General features: G+C 40.3%; 1 protein-coding gene across 8 annotated transcripts in view; it reads left to right on the forward strand.

Moving 5' to 3' along the window:
- Positions 1-11354, forward strand: part of DTL (denticleless E3 ubiquitin protein ligase homolog) — a 40010-nt gene extending 28656 nt beyond the window's left edge. For 2 of the 8 annotated variants that reach the window (XM_079931785.1, XM_079931790.1), the window contains exons 13-17: positions 504-639; positions 6290-7122; positions 8044-8139; positions 9331-9441; positions 9543-11354. In XM_079931785.1, the coding sequence (XP_079787911.1) occupies positions 504-639; positions 6290-7122; positions 8044-8139; positions 9331-9429 (1164 nt within the window). In that variant the 3' untranslated portion in view covers positions 9430-9441; positions 9543-11354. Of the gene's footprint in view, positions 1-503; positions 640-6289; positions 7123-8043; positions 8140-8482; positions 8529-9330 lie in introns of all 8 variants that reach the window. The other 6 variants (XR_013829811.1, XR_013829812.1, XM_079931786.1 and 3 more) reach the window with 6 other exon arrangements.
- Positions 11355-15729: the final 4375 nt, after the last annotated feature.

Consider the following 15729-nt stretch of genomic DNA (forward strand, 5'->3'; position numbering starts at 1 on the left):
CAGATCTTGGGAATAATCCCATTACTTTAACAATAAGCCAGAACTTGAGGAAGTCAGAGGAAAGTCATACAAATTAAATGTCAGTGACATACACTGACTGATCTTTTAAGAGAAAGAGTAAAAATGACATCTTAATTTAATTACATGTTTTGTAGTTACACAGAAGGTGATAAAGATAATGACTTGCCCAACTTCTTGAGAATAAAATGAAATGAACCTGGTTTTATAGTAGAGCTTTAGGTAGCTAAGAAATGACTGGTCACAAAAGTCATACCAGCAGAATGTATATAAAGAAGAAACTAAAGGATTCACTTCTTTGGAAATCTGGAATGATTCCTGAAAGCAAGGAATGAAAGTATCTGACCTTTCAGATAACATTTTCTATATCCTGTTACATCAGGCAGAATAATTCTCTAATCATCAGCCCTTAAGACATACCTGTTTTTTACTTTGTTGTGAATCTTTGATTGAAACTTATTAACTCCCTTCCTGGTTCTCTGTAGATTGCTACCTGCTCTGATGACAATACACTGAAAGTCTGGCGCTTGAATAGAGACTTAGAAGAGAAATCAGGAGGAGATAAACTCTCCATAGTGGGCTGGGCCTCTCAGAAGAAGAGAGAGGCGAGAGCCGACCTAGGTAAGGATCCCGTGCATTTTTCTAAGTTTTTTAATGGTTTGATTGATTTAGTTCTGTAGTACAGATGGTGAGCTAGATTTGATCTTATTTTGGTATGTTTTCAGAGGAAAGCACCGTCTCATTGACATTCTTTTTAATATATGTTTTCTGAACACTACTATGTTTATCATCTACACAAGGCACTGGAATACACCAGTAGATTTATTTTTTAAGTATTTGTTGAACATCTACTATGTTCTAGGCACTGTTCTAAGTTCCTGGGGATTCTACAATAAACAAAAGATTCAAAATCCCAAAGATGTAAATGAAGCTTACATATTAGTGTGAGAGTCGGCAAACAAGTTAAAGAAGTAAAATTTGTCAGATAACAATACGTGGTTAGGGAAAAAGGAAAGAAGGAATGAGAGAATAGCAAAGCATGCTGTTAAAATTTTAAATTAGGTACCCAGGGAGACCTCAATGAAAAGATGGTATCTGAGTAAAAAAATTGAAGTAATGAAGTAGTAAGCCATATGGATATTTTAGAGAATGTTCTAGGCAGACAAAACAGCAAATGCAAAGGCCCTGAAGCAGGAGCAGGCCTGGCATATTTTGTGTTCCTCAAAGAGGCTAATGTAGCTGTAGTCCCTGTGGCTAAAGCGGGCAAAAGAGAAGAGGGGAATAGTAGTGGAAAATAAGGTTCTTGTATGATTTTGGCTTTTATTCTGACAGACAGAAAGCTGTTGGAGGGTTTTGAATAGAGAAGGGTATGATCTGCCTTTTCTTAATTTGATAATTCTAACTTCTGTGTTGAAAACAAATTGTAAGGGGATCAGGGTAAAAGCTGCAAGCTAATTTAAAAACTCATTGAAATAACACAGGAAGCAATGATGCTGACTTAGACCAAAGAGGTAGCAAACGGTGGGACAAAAAGTCTTCAAAATCTGGATATGATGGAGCCAATAGAATGTGCTGTGGGACGTAAGGGAGAGTTATCAAGGATAACTTCAGAATTTATGGCTTGAGAAGCTAGAAGGGTGGAGTTGCCGTTAACCTATATAGGAATCACTGCAGGAGGAACAGGTTTGGGGGAGGGAACAGCTGGATATGTTGTTTGATATTGTTAGACATCTAAGTGGGGTTGTCAGAGAGGCAGTTAGATGTTTAATTCTGCAATTTAGGGCTGGAGTTGTAAATTTCGGATTCATCATCATATTGGTAAAAGGTAGCTATAGATGGAAAAGAGAATAGGTCTGGGGTCTGAGCCTTGGAACATCCTAATATTTAGAAATTGAAGAGGTGAAGGAGCAGGTACAACCTGAGAAGTAAGAGAAAAACCAAGAGTATTTTGTAAACTAAGAAAGATCAGATGTTTTTGGCATGCAATGTAAGATGAAGGCTAAAAACTGACCTTTAGGTTTGGCAGTGCAGGCAACCTTAGTGAGAGCAGGTTTTGGTGGTGTGTTGGTGGCCTGATTAGTGTTGTTCAGGAGGATGGGAGAAGAGAAGGCTCTTTCAAGAAGTCTTCCTAGAAAGGAAAGAAGAGAGATGAAGTGGTAGCTGAAGGAGGAAGCTGTGTTGAAGTTTGTTTTGGTTTTGTTTTGTTTTGGTTTTTGTGGTACGCGGGCCTCTCACTGTTGTGGCCTCTCCCGTTGCGGAGCACAGGCTCCGGACGCGCAGGCTCAGCAGCCATGGCTCACGGGCCCAGCCGCTCTGTGGCATGTGGTATCTTCCCGGACCGAGGCACGAACCCATGTCCCCTGCATGGGCAGGTGGACTCTCAACCACTGCGCCACCAGGGAAGCCCCTTGTTTTGTTTTTAATGAGAATATAGCATTTTGTATGTGATTGAAGGGATCCTATAGTGAAGGGGAAAATCGATGCAGGGAAGTTTGCTGGACCAGTGTCCTCGAGTGAGGGGATGATATCTAATATACATGTTGAAGAGTAGTCCTTTGTCAGGGGTGTAGATAGTTCATCCATAGTAACCAGAAGGCAGAAATATAGGCACAGTGAAGGTAGGTGGATAAATGGGATGGTCAGAACTTGTGGAAGTTTCCAACTGTTCTGACAGCTTCTATTTTCTTAGATAGGAATGAGGATCATCAACTGAGAATAAGGATGAGGGGTGGAAGTGATAGAGATTTGAGGAGAGAAGAGAAAGTCTGGAATAGTCATATAGAGAATAGAAGAGTAAATGGACCAGGGAAATATGATGTTGGGCATAAGAGTCAACCTAAGGCTGGCACTCACTCATTGAAAGTGAGCAGTCAGCATGGTTGTGCATCTGCTGCACAGGTACAGGTACACTGTAGGTGGAAAGTTGGTTTTAACCAGTCATATGGTTTGTTTGTTTGTTTTTAATTTTTTTCAGTAATTTAATGTTTTATTTATTTTTGGCTGTGTTGGGTCTTTGTTGCTGCGCGCGGGCTTTCTCTAGTTGCGGTGAGCTGGGGCTACTCTTCGTTGCGGTGCGTGGGCTTCTCATTGCGGTGGCTTCTCTTGTTACGGAGCACGAGCTCTAGGCTCACGGGCTCTAGGCACCCGGGCTTCAGTAGTTGGGGCATGCAGGCTCAGTAGTTGTGGCTCACAGGCTCTAGAGCGCAGGCTCAGTAGTTGTGGCGCACGGGCTTAGTTGCTCCGCGGCATCTTCCTGGACCAGGGCTCGAACCTGTGTACCCTGCCTTGGCAGGTGGATTCTTAACCACTGCGCCACCAGGGAAGTCCCTCTGCTGCCTTGTCTTTATATGTATTTTTTGCTCCCTAATTTTGAAAAACAAAAATGAATTATATGAGGAAAAAGCCATCAGCATTGCCACCACTCATACAAAATTTCAGTTAACATTTAGAGTTATTTTTTGAGATTTTACTCCCTTATCCATAGAGATTTTCTTGTTAACAGTCATAGTTAAACTACAGATATATTTGGGTTTCTTGAGGATTTTTTTCACTGAACATGATATTCTAAGCACTTTCCGTGTTACCTTTTTAGCAAAACATTTTGAATCATCCCCTGGGTAAATGTTCCATAGTTTACCTAGCTATTCTATTGTAGTTGGACATTTTATTTCCAGTGTTTTGTGGGAAAAAATTTTTTTCTGAATTTAGGGTCCCCATCTCCCATTAAAATAGATTCCCAGAGGTGGAATTTCTGTGTTAACGACTATAAACATTTTAACATTTTTGATGAAAATTATGTTTCTTTTAACTAGGTGTTTTTGTTTTTTTAAGATTTTTTTGATGTGGACCATTTTTAAAGTCTTTATTGAATTTGTCACAGTTTTGCTTCTGTTTTATGTTTTTTGGTTTTTTGGCCACAAGGCATGTGGGATCTTAGCTCCCCGAACAGGGATCGAACCTGTACCCCCCGCGATGGAAAGCGAAATCTTAATCACTAGACCACCAGGGAAGTCCCTAACTAGGTGTTTTTAGTGTGTCATTAATTATTCTTAGTTTTGGAGGTCAAGTCACAAAAAAGTTACATACGTTGACCAAATTTGTACCATACTAATAACATTTAGCCATTATTGAATATTAATACAGTTGTTCTAAGGACCTAGTTGGATTATCTCGTTTAATTCCCCAAACAACCGAAACTGAAACTCAAGGAACGTAGGCTTGCCTAAGATCACACAGCTGTGAAGTTATAGTAGAATCAGAGTTCAGACCCTTGCAATCTGATTCTAAAGCTCATGCTTGGAAGCACCTTGCAGTACTGCCTCCTTTAACCCAGCACAGCAAAGCGAAGTTCAAACTAAGCCTGGACCAGGAGCTAGACCTAGATTTCTCTGTCTCTGGGTGATGCTAGAGTTAACTCTGAAGAGCACTACAGAGCAGCAACCTGACGCAAGGGCCAAAGGCTGGTGCACTGGCCATTCGGCCCTGTAAGCCAACTTGCAGCAATGGATTGGCTGCTGCTAATCACACTGCCGTTTTGAAAATTATGTTCCTATGTTTTCCCAAGCCTCTAATTGCCACCCCAATCCTTCACTGCTGTCCTGGACTGCCTGTCTTCTCTTCTGGCCCTTTTAACCTAGTAACTAGAAGGCTTTAAATCCCAAGGCACGGCCCCTTTTACCTTGTCCTACTTTTCGCAGTCAGCACCTGCTCTGTTGTTTACTATTCTTTCACTGTTTCAGCCAGAGATTTCATAGCACCGTCAGGGCAAATGGTTCTCTGCCTTGTCTGTGCATCATAGCCACTTGTGGAACTTTTTAAAAGTTTGTCTCCAGAAATTGTTCAGTAGGCCTGGGGTAGGGGCCAAGTACCTGTATTATTATAAAGCTCCACATTAAGTCCGCTATGCAGCCAGATTGAGAACCTCTGGTCAAGTATTACTAAGTGACAAAAATGATTATCTTAAAGAGAAGGAAACCTTACCTGTTCTATCTCAAGTGCTTGCTGTAGTCTTTTTTTTTATAACTTTCTTTTTAATTTATTTTTGGCTGTGTTGGGTCTTTGTTGCTGCGCCCAGGCTTTCTCTAGTTGCGGCGAGTGGGGGCTGTTCTTCTTTGCAGAGCACTGGCTCTAGGCGCAAGGGCTTCAGTAGTTGTGGCATGCGGGCTCAGTAGTTGTGGCTCACAGACTCTAGAGTGCAGGCTCAGTAGTTGTGGCACGTGGGCTCAGTAGTTGTGACTCGCAGGCACTAGAGCTCAGGCTCAGTAGTTGTGGTGTAAGGGCTTAGTTGCTCCACAGAATGTGGGATCTTCCCGGACCAGGGCTTGAACCCGTGTCCCCTGCATTGGCAGGCGGATTCTTAACCACTGTGCCACCAGGGAAGTCCCAGTTTATAAGAATTTGCCTGAAGTATTTGTCATTGCCTGTAAACAAGGGACAGGACACATAGAGAAGAGTTCTATCCACTATTTGATTTGCTTTACAGAGAGCGTGCATTGAGTTTCTGAAATGTTCTTTGACATTCTTTGGCTTGTGGAAAATCATAAATTGTAAATTAAGGTGGAAAGCCACATGAGGCCTGATAACAAGTAATTTATGGAATTACTTCTTATGGAGATTAAAAACTATCTCCATTTAATAGATGTGGAAACCGAGGCAGAGGTGAACGGTTGTACCAAGTCACATAGTGATTGTGTCAGATTGTAGACCTGTATGCTCCTTAATGTGCGGTGCTTCTCTGCCCTGTGCTCAGAAGTATACACAGGAATGCTAATGGCAACTTTACTTATGAAGACAAAATATCATTAACAATCCTAATGTCTTACTGTTACCTTAGGATACTTTGTAGCTGTTAAAAGTGATATAAATCTGTATTAATGTGGGAAATGTTCATGATATGTTATGAAGCAGGTTACTAAATATTTGGTACATCATGGTCCCATTTTTGTGTAGAAAAAAGAGACGTATTATATCACATGCACAAGTATAGAAAAAAACATTAAAAGTGGTTCACTTGGATGCTGTTAAATTTTTTCTGTAATTTCTAGATTTTTACAAGTATGTGTTTTACAGCAGGGTGTTTGGGGGGCTGGCAGTTAGGAAAAGGGAAGGAAAATGCTAAAAGGGTCCAGTAAGAATCAAATGACTTATGTGATCTGCTCACTGGGAAATCAACCCCTGGATGATTAAGTTAGCTATAATTTTCCTTGATGAGAACTTGGGAGTATTCTATGGCTTTCACTTCTGATTTTTGTGACCCTCTTTTCTTTTTCAGTAACAGTGACAAGTAGCCAGAGTACTCCTGCCAAAGCCCCCAGAGTAAAGAGCAGTCCATGCATTTCCTCCCCATCATCAGCAGCTTGTGCTCCAAGCTGTGCTGGAGACCTCCCTCTTCCTTCAAATACTGCCACATTCTCTCTTAAAACCCCTCCTGCCAAGACCCGATCTCCCATCAGCAGAAGAGGCTCCGTGTCCTCTGTCTCTCCCAAGCCACCCTCATCTTTCAAGATGTCCATTAGGAACTGGATGACCCGGACACCTTCCTTATCACCACCCATGACTCCACCTGCTTCTGAGACCAAGATCATGTCTCCAAGAAAAGCCCTTATACCTGTGAGCCTGAAATCATCCCAAGCAGTGGCTTGCTCTGAGTCTAGAAATAGAGTAAAGAGGAGGCTAGACTCAAGTTGTCTGGAGAATGTGAAACAAAAGTGTGTAAAGAGTTGCAACTGTGTGACTGAGCTTGATGACCCAGTTGAAAAGCTTCATTTGGATCTGTGCTGCCTTGCTGGTAACCAGGAAGACCTTGGTAAGGACTCTCTAGGTCCTACCAAACCAAGCAAGATTGAAGGGACTAGTATGAGTGTCACAGAGCCTCCTTCTCCTGCCAGTCCTTATGCTTCAGAAGGCTGTGGAACGCTACCTCTTCCTTTGGGATCTTGTGGAGAAGGCTCTGAAGTGGTAGGCAAAGAGAATAGCTCCCCAGAGAATAAAAACTGGTTATTGGCCATGGCAGCCAAACGGAAGGCTGAGAATTCGTCTCCACGAAGTCCATCATCCCAGACCCCCAACCCTAGGAGGCAGAGTGGAAAGACTTCTCCAGGCCCGGTAAGTTGGCAGTGGTAGAAGATGCATTTCCCAACTGGCCAGGGCAGGCACAGATCTCTTCTCAAAAGTCAGAATGTTTTGGGTTTTTTTTTAAAGTAAATCTATTTATTCCTAGGATTGCCAGATTTAGCACATAAAAATGCAGGACAAATATTCGTGGGACATATTTATACTAAAAGTTTTTCATACTAAAAGTTATTTGTTGCTTGAAATTCAAATGTAGCTGGGTGTGTCCTGTATTTTATCTGGCAACCCTATTTACTTCCATTAAAATCCCATCTGTCGGGCTTCCCTGGTGGCGCAGTGGTTGAGAGTCTGCCTGCCGATGCAGGGGACACGGGTTCGTGCCCCGGTCTGGGAGGATCCCACATGCCGCGGAGCAACTAGGCCCGTGAGCCATGGCCGCTGAGCCTGCACGTCTGGAGCCTGTGCTCCGCAACAGGAGAGGCCACAACAGTGAGAGGCCCGTGTACCGCCAAAAAAAAAAAATCCCATCTGTCAAGGTCCATACCCCTCAGCCCCATTGCCTGATTCATCAAAGCCTTCTTCATCCTCCAGGATGTCAATTCAAAAATATCTTCCCTCTCCTTTGTTTGACATTATTCCCTCCCCTACCCCCCAGCCCCTGCAGCCTCTTTTTATAGATTCTCTCCCCTTTTTATAGACAAAGCTGTAATTCATGGACAAGTTGCCAACATCCATAAATAGATTTTCAATATGTAATTACAGCTTATAATTATTTAAAATAAAGCAAAATTAAGATACTTACAAAGCAATTTAAGTGAAGAATCCTAGATTTTTATGATTTTTCCCCAGTCTTTTACGATCATCTTGCTCACACCGGTATTTTTGGCAACTCACCTGTATCTGCCTTTTTTTAAACATTCAGTTTAACTTTACTTATCTTTTTATTTAACTTAGATAATTTCAAAAACAGATATTGCTGGCAGAAATAGCTTTGTGAACCTTGAAAACCAAGTGACTCATGGTGGAGGCAGAAGTAGCTGTGAGCATTGGGTGAGCTATGGGTACCACTCAAAGGGAATAGAAAGCTTCTGCTACTCAGTTTGCAAGTTAAGGATGGAGGTGGGTTAAGGAATTTTCTCCTGTAGTTCATAGTAGCTCTTTGTCTGTGTTAGGGAGAAGGTGGAAGAACGATTGAAACCCAATTTAGGAGTCATGATCAGTAACATCTGCCCATTTAAAGGGCAGAAGCTAGATAACCTTAGGCCAGTTCTAGTTTAATAAGTGTTCATATCCCCCTCCTACTGTCATGAAGCCTATCCCATAATTTTAGGAAAGATAAACTAGAAGTTTTTTTTTTTTTTTGGCTTAAACAACAGACATTTATTTCTCACAGTTCTGGAAGCTGGGAAGTCCAAGATCAAGGTGCTATTCTCATCCTGGTGAGGGTCCATTTCTTGGCTTGCAGATGAGTTGTCTTATTGCTTTATCATCATATGGTGGCGGTAGAAATATTTTAAAGATTACTTCAAACACAAATTCCAAGACCTGCTACAGAATATTAAAAAAAAAAAAAAACTATAAGTAGTCTTTCCTTTTTTCTCTCAAAATTATCCCTGTAGGTGATCTTTGCCCCTAGCTAAAATTCCTATTATTATAGGAATTTTATTTCAGGGAGCTAGTCCAAGCTATGTGTTAGCAGAAAAGCAATTTCAATAAAAAATTGTTTTCATGAATGTGTACACCTTAAAGGCTGTAAAAAATAGTGTGCTGGTCCAAGATATTTCTGGCTTTATAATTTCAATCTTTGAAGCTTAAGTTTCTTTAAAATAATTTTTTTCTTTATGTATATGTTGATAATGTAGACTTCAGAAAAGGGTAGTATCTGCCATTTGAATACCTATCTCGTTTGTAAATTTGGGAGGGTGATTTACTCACGTATTTCAAAGAGGATGGTAATTGTAACCTCTTTGGTTCCTATTACGAGGCTTAACTGGCAATATTTTCTGTTCACATGAAAAATCTGTTTCCTCCTTCCTTGCATGCTGCCTTAAATTTTTCTGTATTTAGTACAAATCAACCAAAAGAGACATTGCCATCAAAGTATTTGAGACTGAAATCTATCTGACTAAATAAGCAAATTTCTAGGCATCCTAACTTAAAATACCCTTAGTGATAACTTGCTGAGGTAACAGCTGAACTTTGTCTTAGAAAATCTTTAGAATCTAAACTTTCTTCTTCTAGGTCACCATTACTCCCAGCTCCATGCGGAAAATCTGTACATATTTCCATAGAAAGTCCCAAGATGGCTACTGTAGTCCAGAACAGTCAACAGAATTATAGATTCTCATCTGAGTGAGTTAACTGAACTTTGACCCATTAAAACAAGATAAAAAATTCAACAGAGTGACGCTGTAACTCTGGTTTTAAGAAAGCTACCGTTTTTTCCTTTTTAGAGAAAATCCTTTCAACTCCGAAATTTACCTAGCCTGGTTCTACTGCCATGGTGTACCGTGCAGCTTCCTCGGAATGAATGCTGTGTTTAAATTTCATAAAGTAAGTTTGTCACTGTGTAACATTTTGAATGAGTAGTCTTTACTTTTTAAATTATGCATCCTCCCTACAATAATGACATCCCATGTCATAGAGGCAAAAAAACAAGTGTTGTCTCTCTTACTCTGAAACTTTCTGGGCACAGTGGAAAGTATCTGCAGGCCACAGCAGGAGGCCTGTCTGTGAAGGTCAGCTGCTGAAGAGGACCCTGGGTCTCTGCTGCTTCCAACAAATACAGTTTCATATAAAATATATATAATCTTTTCACTACATTTTTGTGGGGTTTTTTAAGTATGTGGTAAAATGTGATGTTTAGATAAGCAAATTTATATTGATTCAGTGTTAAAATACAATCTCAAGTTAAAATCATCTTTATTTTAAAAGCAGTGATAAATATCAGCTCGTTGGAGAACACTAGAAATGTTTGTCTTTTTTTCCCCCGTATATATCTCCCACATGAGATCTAAGGTTCTCATATTTTTACCAAGCAATCTACTATGTTTCCAACCCAACATCACGTTCTAGAAAAGGTTATAGTTTTTGCCATTTACTGGAGGAAGATGTTTATAGAATCAGTAGTCACTGAAGCTGGAGTTTGAATTCAGTCTTCAGTTCTCTAGGGGCTGCTACTTTTTTAAAAAAGAAGTCGTCAGATTTTAAGAAAAAGTAATGATTTTTTATTGATATTTTTATAAAAGTAGGTAGTTCTTAACTGAAAATCCAGAACCTAAAGAGTAAATCTTGACTTTAACTTGATTTTTTGGATTCTCTTTATATACGAAAAAGCAGTGATCTTCTAGTAGAGCCCTGAGCCAAACATCATAGAATTTTCTCTAGGTATTTAATAGAGAGAGTGTACAGACTGACTCTCAGTTAATAGTGTGCAAAATATCTTGAGTATCCCTTACCTTAACAGTTACGTATCAATCAGCTTCAAATGAACCATTGTTTTATATTTTAGCCCTTTGTAACCTTATAGAAACAAGCTCCGTGTACTTCTATGTACTATGTCCTTGGAAGGGAGTCCTCTTCCAGTCATGAAACTTGATTCATTTTATCCACATCCCTGAGGACTGTGTAGACTTTATTCATACTTTTGTCATCATTTTAAAATCTATTCTTAATGATAACTCTTTAATTCCTTTGATTCTTATAAATGAAGGTGTAACAACAAGAACTGCATGGGTCAGTTAAGCATGGGTTCTCCTGGTTTTATCCAAGGAGAAAGGTAAATAAAGGAAAGCCACAGAAATGCTATTTTCGAAACAAAGTATGCCGTAGCATTAACTGAATATTTAAGAACTCTACTTATATTTGATGTTTGATTTTTGTGTGTTTGTGGGAAGGTGTTATTTATGACCAATACCTGCCAATAATGCAATCTATCTTTCTTGATTTGAAAGCCAGTGGGGAAAAGGATCCATGAAAAAGAGAACTAAAGTAGGTGGTTTTCTTCTTTGTATCCCTGCTCATCTGACAGTTTCTGCTGAGTAAAATTGGGTATAAATGTGGCTGTCAGAAACTGTGCTGAGAGTCTACTGAGTGTAACATTCCCACTTGGAAAACTAGTACTTCAAATGGGTGCCAAAGGTCAAATGTAATGAGATAATAATTATCCCTGCTTGTGTCAGTGTCAGACTTTGAGCTGCTCCTGAATAATAAAGCCTTTTACCTTATCTGATGTTCTTTTCTGAGCTTTTGCATTAACCTAGAAGCAGTCTGTCTACACAAAAGAACTATAGCAGTAATCAAGAATCCCTTCTACTTGCTCATTGAATAAAATTTGTTTATTCCCAAGGACATGATCTAGTTCAGGCTGAAAGAGGTTTTCATAAAATACGTCTTGCTTGATCAGACCTTGAGTGTTTAAGGTGGCTTGGATTACTTGATAAAGGAGGGTGGGGTGGTGTAATTCTTTTTAGAAACAAGTATTTCCAGCCCAAGGTTTTCTATTTGAATACACTCCAAGCACTTTTGCTACAAAGCTGTATTAGAGTTTCCGTTTGGCTGTTTCAACACAGGCCCTTAATTTACTTTTGCAAGGGTTGACTAATTAGTCCTTTAAAATGTCTCTTAATCTAGGCTGCGCTTTCAGTTGGTGATAAATCAGAATCATGTGTAGCTTACCCCGTTGGGGTGGCAGAAGGCAGGTTCAGCCCACCATCCCTATCCCCAGCCTTAATAACTTAAAACTTTAAGATTTTTGGGACACCCTGTGTAGGAGGCATTTTTTAAAACCTCAATTGTGCAATATGCATGTCTAGACATTACTTTTTTCTTTTTAAGTGTGTGTGTGTGTGTGTGTGTGTGTGTGTGTGTGTGAGTTGCTTTAACCCTCACCTTGAAATTAGCCAGTGGCAATTATCTTGTATAGGTCACAGCAGTTTAACATATGCTTTTTGAGAGCCTGTTGTAGCCGACACACTGCTGCTCTTAGGTCTGTTCTTCTGCTTTTCCTAGTTCCAAAAGGGACAGGACTTCCTCTCACACTGCTCTTAAAGCAAAGGACAAGCAGTCTCACAGAGAGAATCCGTTCCACAGCTAGGTGGTGTGGGCAACATTTTACAGAGGTGCATCAGAAGAGAAACTGAGTGAGGATGTCGTACTAGAGAACCTGAGTTCTTGTCCTCCTTGTGGCAGTTCAGCACAGGTATCTGCTTTGTAATTATATACAGGGCTGAATGCTGGCCCCGTTGAGCATCACACCGCTTCCCACACAGGTCTCCATAGGAGATCCTTTGCCTGCCGTCGGTTCGGATCATGCCACATCACGGATTAACCGCTTACGCATCAGATTCCTAGGAATTGTGGAAAAACCTGCATTGTGCATGTGCTCTTTAGAGATTGTTTGCACGTTATAAGCAAGCCAAACAACATTTTGTTGGATGTGAAGTGAGTCAAATACTTCATTAGATCCAATGCCAGGAATACAAGCCCAACTTGCTATAAGGGACTCACTTTGTCATCTAAAGGGGTAGAAAAACCTGTTTTATTTCTGAGCTACGTTTGAGCACATGCTAAAAAGTGTAAGGGTTGTTATAGAATTATGTAAAGTCAAGTCAGCCTTTAAAAAAACATTAGGCAGCTTGTTTGGATCAGTATGCCTACAGCAAGTATGTACAACACAAATGAGAGGTGTTACAGTATTAAAGCATAGGCTTATTCCATCCCTGAAGCTCATCCCTCCCACTTCCCTGCTAAGCCAGGAAAGAGGACTTCAAGGATATATAACCAGGTTCTTAATTTTGAATTTCAAAGGTTTAATATTCCATTTATACCCCATTTCTCTTTAATTTCCTTAACTTGCCACTTGCCCTTTCCCGTTTTGACATTCTAAATAATTCAAGCTATTTTGTAGAATATGAATAGCACATTTTAAATGCCTTTGATTGGAAGACATTCAATTCAGCCAACACATCCATCACCTGGAAGATGTTCAATTCAGCCAACACTTATTTATTCACTCCTGCCAAGCCCTGTGTGAAGCACCTGGTCTGCAGAGTTCCTCCCTTTATTTTCAGTAGTCAAAGGAGTCACTTTATCTGTGGCGCTTCAATAAGCTAAAGTCAGCATTTGAGGGAAACAGGCAAAGATCGGATTTTCACGTCCTTTGAATGAAGTTGTGAGCAGCTACGATGTAGCAAGTGCTGGCTAGATGCAGACTCTTCCCTCCAGGAACTTCATTCAACTGCCACTTAAAGAACCCTTAACTTTTCAAAGTAAGATGCTTTCCTCATGCATGTTTCATATATTCTTTATAACACTGTAAATAACAGTTAAAAACATCTCTAGACTGCATAGCTTTGAATTCCAGCCCTAGCTGTATGACCTTTGGCAAGTTCCTTAACCTCTCTGTGAATCAGTTTCCATGAGATGTGCGGTTATTACATGTACAGTTCTTAGGACAGTGCCTAATAGCACGTAATAGCTTACATTTATTGAACAATTACTGTTAGCTATTATTCTCATAAGGTAGGGAGGGCAGGGGTTGTTAACCATATTTGATAAATGGACATAAAGGTTTAAGTAACCAGTTCTTCTGACATTCCTGTTCCACTACAGTTGTGATCCACAGTTAGGGGAACTAAATCAGAATCACCTGGGAAGCTTCGCCTGGGCCTCCAGTCTTAGCACTTTTCAAAAGGAGCAAATGGGCCTCTGGGGAAAAAAAATCTCTATTTCCCCAGGTGTTTGAGATTCATGACTCTTTCTCACCAGGTGTACATGAAAATTACAGAGGTTATTTCATATACAGCCTCAGCCACTGTTTAAAGAGGCTGTGGTTTGCAAATCTATATCCTGGACTCTCAAGTAAGCCAAAGACGTTGCTCACACAAAGCCCACCCTCCCTGGACTCTCAAGTAAGCCAAAGACTTTGCTCACACAAAGCCCACCCTCCCATTTCCTGACCGCTGCCCCCAGCTGTGCTACATTGTTTAAGATGTGTTCACCTTTAGGGAGGAAGCTGCTGCTGGGGGACATTTAGAGCCAAGTCTTCATCATTTGTTGGGCTATTGTGTTCCCTGGCCAGCGAGTAGGCAAATAAGAGGTAAAGCTCAAAACAGGCTATGCTGCTGTATTAGTAGCTCTGATTTTGTAAGAAACTTAGAGTCAAACATTTGGTTGAGGAGTACTGTGTAAGTCTCTAGATTCTTTTCCCTCACTTCAGTGAGATTCTTCCCTGAGCTCTTTTTCAATGCCAATAATACTTAGTGCCTTTATTTCATCAGTGCCAAAATACCAGCCATGAAGGTTTGACATTTTGGTGGACAAACCCAACATCGAGGTTTCAGTTGGCATCTGTGTTGCCACTGCTGCTGTTCAAGACCGTGATTTCCAATTACGAGAACTTATAGAATGTAGCATTCTCTTATTAGGAGTTGGCACCTTCCTCTCCGAACAGTCCTCCATGTTGGACCCCTTCATCAGTTTGTGCCAGTTATCAATTCAGGTGAAGATGTAAAGGGCTGATTGTTTTTTTTTCTTTCTGTTAACAGCCTTACTTTTAAATCCAGAGTTTAAAAGTAATTATACAAGTGGGCCCTTCCCTATTATATTACCAGATAACGTATGTTATTGAAATAACAAACTATAAATAAACCATCTGGCCTTGCTATGCTGATACGAAGTTAGCACATACTGTCATACGTCACTCGATAATCATTCAGCACCAGTCTCTTCCTCTTTTTAATTTCTCTTCCACCTTTTCCCCATCACCTACAGTACACTCAAACATGATTTTTCAAGAATTATTTGAAAAGAAGCATAATAGGATTTATGAAGTGTAACTGAAATAATAGCGGTATAGGAACTGAAAAGTTAAAATCCAGTAGGCATTGTTGCCCCAGTAATGGGTCAATATTTGGGCCAACAGTTAGTGTCAAGTTGGAAATGCTACTTCCATAAAAGCCTTATTAGATTTTTCTAGCTTTATGTGGGAGTACGATTCCAAGTCCAAAACTCAATGTCTTCACAAAGAGGTTGACTAGCAGACAAGTTAAAATGAATATTAATAACCTTTGAGTGGGAAAGAGAAATGATAAACATTTCTCAGCTTCCCAGTTAGGTAATGAGGTATTGGCTTTTAAGTGTTGCAGCTATAATTAAGTATCTGGTTTTGGAAAACTACCTCCTAAAGCTAAGAAATGTAAGCAACAAAAGTCTGGAATTATACATGGAATGCCTGCAGAGCCAGGAAAATTAGAATGTGGTTTTTTGATGATTAAGAATGGTTTCTATTCCAGCCAACTCTCCTGTACAATAAATTGCACAAAGAGAGGATGCTGTTTAGAGCAGCTTGTTAACTCGAGTTATCCTGTGGTGTCCTCATGCCTTCCTGTTTACTTTGACAGCATTTCTAATCCCATTCACTTTTTCATGGTATTTTGGCCAGCTGAACAGTAAATGAAGCCAGGGTTGTGAGTTGGATTCCCAAATGGCCTATTCACTTCACTCTGTTCTGTGGCCACAGGCAGCCTGTCACATGCCTCCCCTAGCAAGCCACCCCACAGAGGGTGGTACAAACTCATAGTATGTACCCTCACTACACACATCCTGAAGGCATTCTGAATTCCTGTCTTTCCTCACTTC

The sequence above is a fragment of the Stenella coeruleoalba genome (assembly GCF_951394435.1).
Source record: "Stenella coeruleoalba genome assembly, chromosome: 1".
Classification (NCBI taxonomy): domain Eukaryota; kingdom Metazoa; phylum Chordata; class Mammalia; order Artiodactyla; family Delphinidae; genus Stenella; species Stenella coeruleoalba.